Source organism: Seriola lalandi, unplaced genomic scaffold (genome assembly GCF_002814215.2).
Source record: "Seriola lalandi dorsalis isolate HSWRI2012SDOR001 ecotype SW California unplaced genomic scaffold, Sedor1 jcf7180002054487, whole genome shotgun sequence".
Classification (NCBI taxonomy): Eukaryota; Metazoa; Chordata; class Actinopteri; order Carangiformes; family Carangidae; genus Seriola; species Seriola lalandi.
The window spans coordinates 604,231-611,069 of NW_019525040.1; the positions used below are offsets into that span (position 1 = coordinate 604,231).

General features: G+C 40.2%; 1 protein-coding gene across 2 annotated transcripts in view; it reads left to right on the top strand.

Moving 5' to 3' along the window:
- Window positions 1–6: 6 nt before the first annotated feature.
- LOC111659779 (phosphoribosyl pyrophosphate synthase-associated protein 1-like) overlaps window positions 7–6,839 on the top strand; it is an 11,702-nt gene continuing 4,869 nt past the window's right edge. For both annotated transcript variants that reach the window (XM_023412817.2, XM_023412818.2), the window contains exons 1-7: window positions 7–454; window positions 3,482–3,534; window positions 3,668–3,734; window positions 4,802–4,974; window positions 5,603–5,718; window positions 5,878–5,933; window positions 6,151–6,296. In XM_023412817.2, the coding sequence (XP_023268585.1) occupies window positions 297–454; window positions 3,482–3,534; window positions 3,668–3,734; window positions 4,802–4,974; window positions 5,603–5,718; window positions 5,878–5,933; window positions 6,151–6,296 (769 nt within the window). In that variant the 5' untranslated portion in view covers window positions 7–296. The remainder of the gene's footprint in view (window positions 455–3,481; window positions 3,535–3,667; window positions 3,735–4,801; window positions 4,975–5,602; window positions 5,719–5,877; window positions 5,934–6,150; window positions 6,297–6,839) is intronic.

Here is a 6,839-nt window from a genome sequence, read left to right on the forward strand (position 1 = left end):
GGGGGGGGGTTGTGGTGCTGGTCGATGTGAAGGTGGTTGTTGACTCGCTATCACCAGCACGAGAGTTGCTCCCACGTTGCATGCGGAGCATGTGTCTTAGTCATCTTAGTTTGTGTAGAGAGTTACATTACGTAGTTTCAGGGTTGTATTTTTCTTACTTCAAGATGCGTCTGCATGGTGGAATTCGAAACCACCAAGTGCTTACATTTTAGTGAAGGAATTGTTCTTCAAGTACACGATTTTTTTGGACGAGTTAGTGGAAACGTAGCCAAATACCACATTGATTCCAAAGCAAAATGCCTATTAGGCGTTTTGGGGGTCACAGGTCTCTGGTCTCTCAATCCCCAAGGCTGTCGTATGGTTACAAGAAAATGAATGTTTCAAGAAGTGGCTACCGTGTTTTCTCTGCCAACTCCACCACCGCTTGCACCGAGTTGGCCAAGAAGATCACAGAGTAAGTGTTGTTTGACTATGAAATACCGTTGTGGATATGCTCAGTTCATGTTTGTGATGTTGAGGATTGGTCTGTCTTTGTTACCTGCCATGTACCTGATAGTACGGTACACCTGGGAGTCATAGCTGCAGGTGACCTGAGGCGAGAGGGTGTGTATTGTTTTCTAATTTAATGCAGTTCTGTGATGCTATGCAAACACATAGACACACGCACTGTAAATGTTGCGGAAATAATAGGGTAACTCATAACATTGACACCACATGATGTTCACAAGATGATGATGTGATGGCACGAACATCATTACATACATCATTTAGTCCACAACATCAGTATAGAGGAAGAAGGAGCACGTTTCTATAATTGCAGAAATAAATAATAAGAAACATATGTAGAATGTACATGTAATATTTTACTATATTATAAATGCTCAGACCTCTGCAGAGAATTGAGATGAAACATCTTCTTACAAAGTGCAACTTTCTAACACACCTCATCAAGTTAACAGTGTGTCTGTGGCTCTGTGCTAAGGCAAGAAAATGTATTCCTATTAGTTCTTGTGTATGTAATCGTATTGGGAAAAAGCATTTGTCCAGTTTTTTACATGCACTGCAGAATTGGCTTGTCACTTGCAACAACTAAAATTACTTCATAATTGATCAAATTGTATCCACAATTTGTAGGGGATGGACTGATATGTTGCTTTGCAATACCCTAAATACGATATTGCCCATACAGTCATATACACTGGTCTTGGATGAGTGTCACTTTTTGAAACCTGATATGAAATTTAGAACTATTTTAATTCTAAATCTAAACACTGATATTTATTGTTTTGAAGTCTTGAATGAAAGTAATCCAGAGTTTCTCCCACTTTTAAAAAGCTGGGGTTGGTAACTTTTTGTTACTTGATGGTGTAACTGCTTTTTCAGTGGCTTTTTCAAAAATAACCTGACTGTTTTCTATTGTTTTTCTTGATATGAATATAATCCAACGTTAACACACTGAATGTTGTCACAAAGTACTGGATGTTAGAAACTAGAGTTTAAAAAAATAAAAATAAAAAAATTGATTGATTGAACCCCACCTTACAGAATCTTAAGTCTGTGGAGGTTTTTATTTTCCTTAATCACCATTGCCCTTAAAAGTATCTTTGTACATTAACATTAGGTTGTGCACTCTTACAGTGAAGATGAAAGATTTGTTTTATTGGATTATGAGAAATGTGGGTTTTGTTTTCTGAGTGATGGTGTGGGAGATTCAAAGGACCTGTCAGTAAGAATCACTGGGATGAAAGGAACACTGGTCAGTCTAGGAAATGAGCAGGGCTCAGATGCTGTATACTGGGGGTTACTTAGGTAGCCAGACATTTTTTAATAGACAGTGATTCATGTGGCATGTTAAAGGGTTCTGGTTGAGTATAAAAAACAAGTGAAACCAGGTAAAATGCATCTGAATGAAAACAAAAACAATAGCAAATATCAGACTAACTGACCCAGATGTCTGCAAACACCAATAGGTCTTCTTCATGTTGGCTTTCTGAAATCAGGGAGCTGCCATGTTTTTCTCGGCCCTGTAGACTTGCCAGACAGCCAAGCACAACATGAGCACAGTGAATAAGACCCTAGCTTTCTCAGTTTTCATTGTTTGGCAACAACAGAACATTATTAGGAGATTATGTTGCCATTCAGGAGCTCAGTTTTCTTGTGGTGCAAAGGTTAACATGAGCACACAGAAAATACTAATGAATTGTGTACTGCTTATTTACTCTGATGTGCACATGAGATAACTGGGCTATGTGTAAATCCCTGTGGGACTGAAGTCACCCTTATTTTTTAAAACCATGTAATTCTTCACTGAATGTGACTAACAGAAAAGTTTGTAAGGCTGTAAACTGATTGGCTTTTGCAATATTCTTGGAGCTTTCACTTGGTAGACACATATATCCACGAGGAGAAATAACGCTGGGAAGGGCAGGTGCCATATTTTTTGTCTGCTTTAATGTGCCGTAGTCGAAATAAATGACAGCAATATATCAAATATTGGAACAAGATTGAGGTTGGGTGATATAAACAGGGTGAGGCTACATTGACAGAGGCTTGTTTTGCCTCGTGGGATCCCTGCTGACTGTACTGGCAGAGTCTCTCACCGTCACCAAGCCAAGTCCTCATAGTTTAAAGAGCCATCAAGTTCATTATTTATAACTGAGGCTGTTATGTTACTGTTTGGTTTCAGACACTGTGTTATTTTCTGCCCAAGGCTCAGCTGTATTCATGATGCCTGGGCTTGTTTCATACCATGCAACGCACTAAATTAATATCAGCTTAGTGTATTTGTGCGCCAAGAGCATTTGGATTTTGTGGTGTTAAAAAAAAGTTTTCCTCTCTGGAGCTGGAAATAGTTTCTTGTCACAATTACACTACTGAACAGTACGTTACATTTGTAGGCTTCTTTTATGGCTACCATGTTTTGTTTTTTTTTCCCCAGAATAAATTGCCTTCCCAGTCATTCTTTAGTTCACTGCTTTTTATAGTCAGTGGGAATGTCTCCTGCTGTCAGCACCCAAAAGTTATCAGAGCCCAAAGGGAGACCTCAAAATTTCTTAACTACTCTGACTAATAATTAAACTTGCATGTCACAGTTTGAAAAGTTATGCACTGATTATGTTCATTATTGATTAATCTCCCTATTATTTTCATAAGTAATTTTTTTTGTTTAAATGTACAAAAAAAGAGAAGGAAAAATGCCCATTGCAAATTCCCAGAACCCAAATTTCTTGTTTTTGTCTAACAACCTAAAACCCAAAGAGATTCACTCTCTAATGATAGAAAAAGAAAAAGAAAAAGAGCAGATCCTCACATTTAATGAGATGAGAGCAAAGAATGTTTGGTGCTTTTTCTGGGAATATGATTGAAAAAAAAGAACTGATTATCAGTTGGTCAATAATCAATAGTTGCAGGTTGTTTTTCAGTCTAGTTCACACACGTCAATAAATTAAAAACCCATAAAAGTCTTTGTGTGTTTCCCCAGACGCCTGGGTGTGGAACTGGGCAAGTCGGTGGTTTATCAAGAGTCAAATACAGGTAAGTCTGCTGAATATCCTCAGGTCCCTCATTTCCACATTGAATGTCTTGGATTAGTTGTGGTTAAGCGTCATCTCTCTTGACTTTGCACCTGAAACCAACAATGATTGTTTTTTTTTCTTTTTTTTGTCAGAGACTCGAGTGGATGTAAAAGAGTCTGTACGTGGGCAAGATATCTTTATCATTCAGACCATTCCTAGGTGAGACGGAAGGACGCTCTTGACACATTAATGTTTTATATGATCAAAGAATCATATCACATTACAGGACATGGTTAGCACAGTTTATCTCTGTCATTACAGTCTCAGTAGGTATGCCTGTACACTGCATTTATCATTACTTTGCTATTAACTGAAACAAGCCAAAACATTTCTACTTTGTGTGCCCTGTAAGTGTCAGCATCCATTTTCCTGGGAGATTCAAGTCCAAATAAAGTTTACTTTTGCAGCAAGTGAAGCAGGGACGGCAACAGTAACTATGGCCGTTGGCCTTGTTAATCAGTTATTTGCCACGACGAAGAGTCATGCTCTGAGAGATAACCGGAGGTCACAGGGGGGTACATCATTTTCCTACACTGAGTGTGAGCTGATCCAGCAGGACAGTGACCTGCCTGTGTGGGATCTCTGGTTTCAACAGACTGTCGAGGCCAAACTGGTTACATAGCGTCTCCTGTTACACTAACAGCTCTGCACCTCTCTAAAGTAGTGAAACTGTCCTAGTCATCAAAATAACAAGCATTGTGGTGGGCTGATCAAAAACTGGCTTTATAGTACAGAGTTTTGATTTCTAGCAAGAAAGGATGATTTAAAAATCTCCTGTGACCAAATCTTTTCTCACATGGAGGTGTTTTCTTGAACAGAATCCACATTTGCATCATGTTCTGTTATGCAGTTAACAATGCAGTTAGATGTTTTTCTTTTTGTTGTAACTTAATCAGTTGCATCTACAACAGCCGGTGCATTTTAGGGTGATTTTTGGCTCAGCACTCAGAAAAGCCTGTTGAGGAAGCAAAAACCAGGCCATGTGAAAACAGTGGAAATAAAACAAAATGTTTGCCCACACTGTTAACTTAATGTACTACGGTTTATGGTCTGAGGATCTTGTAAACAATCATTAAGCTGTCCTAAACCCATCATTCACATTCTGCTCAGCAATGCCAACTATCTTTCTGTGACTGATTTGATCTTCTGTGCAGGCGACCATTGGCTCAAACTTTGCATATCAGCGCAGTGCTTTTGATGCCGTTATGATTTCTTCTGTTTGTCAGAGATGTCAACACAGCCATCATGGAGCTTCTGGTTATGGCTTATGCCCTGAAGACGTCCTGTGCCAAGAACATCATCGGAGTCATTCCCTACTTTCCTTACAGCAAGCAGTGCAAGATGAGGAAGAGAGGATCCATTGTCTGCAAGCTGCTCACATCCATGTTAGCTAAAGCTGGTATGGACTGCATGTCGTCGTTTCCTCTGTCATTATTGATTTGTCATTAATACCCATGGAATGAAAACGCAGCTTAAGGTCAGAGAAATAAACTAATGTAAAAAGCATCCTTCCCCTATTTGCTACACATGAGAGCTGTGTACAACTAGACACTAAGTCCTGTGTGTTACAGCTACAGGCCAGGAGATGTGTTTTGAGATACGACTTGTTCTTTAACAATCAAAGAGGAATCGTACAACAGCTACCTCACATGTTTTCACTCTGTAAAGAACAGCATGTGGGATATATGGGTGTTTGCACAATTTTTGTGTCGCCGCTTATTAGCCTATGCTTTAATTTAACTTGGAACAACAATTGAATTATGCACTGCATTACTTACAACTAATGTTCTTGAATGCTAGATGCAAATTTCAGATGTCTGTCTTCTGAATTTCCCAAAACATTGTACTCACTTAAGTGATCTGTTTTCACAGTTTATTTAAACGTTTCTGTAGTTTATCCATCCCTGCACACAAACGTCCCTGCCAATGTATTTTTCTACCATGCCACACCATTTTAGGCTTCAAACACTGCAGGAATTTGTTCTGAAGCCATACCAACTGGTGTGTATGTGTCTGTGGCGTTGCAGGGCTAACTCACATCATCACCATGGACCTCCACCAGAAAGAAATCCAGGGCTTCTTCAGTTTCCCCGTTGACAACCTCAGAGCTTCCCCCTTCCTCATCCAGTACATCCAGGAGGAGGTGAGGCTATATTACACTGTATACTCAATAATGCTGTGCCTCTTTGTCAGCCAGACATAGTGTGACTAAGAAGCCGAAGTTAAACTTTATTTATTGCCGTTATGATCAAAGCTTTAGTGTAATACTCCAGCAGTGAAAAGAATGTTTGTCTTTTCTCAGATCCCAGACTACAGGAATGCTATAATTGTTGCAAAATCCCCTTCAGCTGCCAAGAGGTAAGAAGAGATCTGCTCTCCTGCTCTTACAATGGACAGTTTCATTCATGTTGTCTTGTCACTGCCCTTTCCTTCATATCACTGCTTTGTTTTTGTAGGTATGTTTAAGCTTCTGTGCAAACTCCTGTCTGCTCTCTTTTGCCCATGTATTCGTTCGTATGTGTTGTGTTTGTCAGTTTCTTTGACTCTTGTGTGTCTGCGTGTTCGTCTGTCTCAGAGCTCAGTCCTACGCTGAGAGGCTGCGGCTCGGGCTGGCAGTGATGCACGGAGAGGCCCATCACTCAGAGTCAGACATGGCCGACGGTCGAAACTCTCCCCCCTTGTTCCGCACCACCACAGGACACACCGGACTGGAGCTGCCATGTAAGACACACAACATAACAACATGCCCGCTCTCACAAATTATTTCTCCTTGTTTTCTCTTTGCTTTTTTTCTGTAGCCTCTGACAATCATTTACTCAAAACAAATCAGTTTTGAGTGATCCTGTCCTCCATCGCTGGATGCAAGTAAACAAAGTCGCTTTACATTGACTTTTAGTAAACTTATTCGTTCGTCCTCCTCCAAACTTGCTTTGCTCAGTGCGTCGTGTCAAGACACCAGGAATGTGCCTTGCGCTTTTGCATTTCCATGTCTTTGTAATTAATGTGTGTTGAGCCAAGAGAGCTTCTCTGTGAAACAACAGTAGGAGTAGCCTCTCAGAAAGACCCACCAGTCATCCATCATTGCTTTTACTACCAGTCCAATGATGACTACCAGGTCGAAATGGTCGTCTGGTCAGTCATAAGCTGTGTTTATTGAGTTCACCATGAAATGATACCCCCATACAACCTACTGTATCATGACGACTGCTCACAGGCAGGACCATATCAACCGCTGTAGACTGAAATGCTGTTGTATTATCTGCA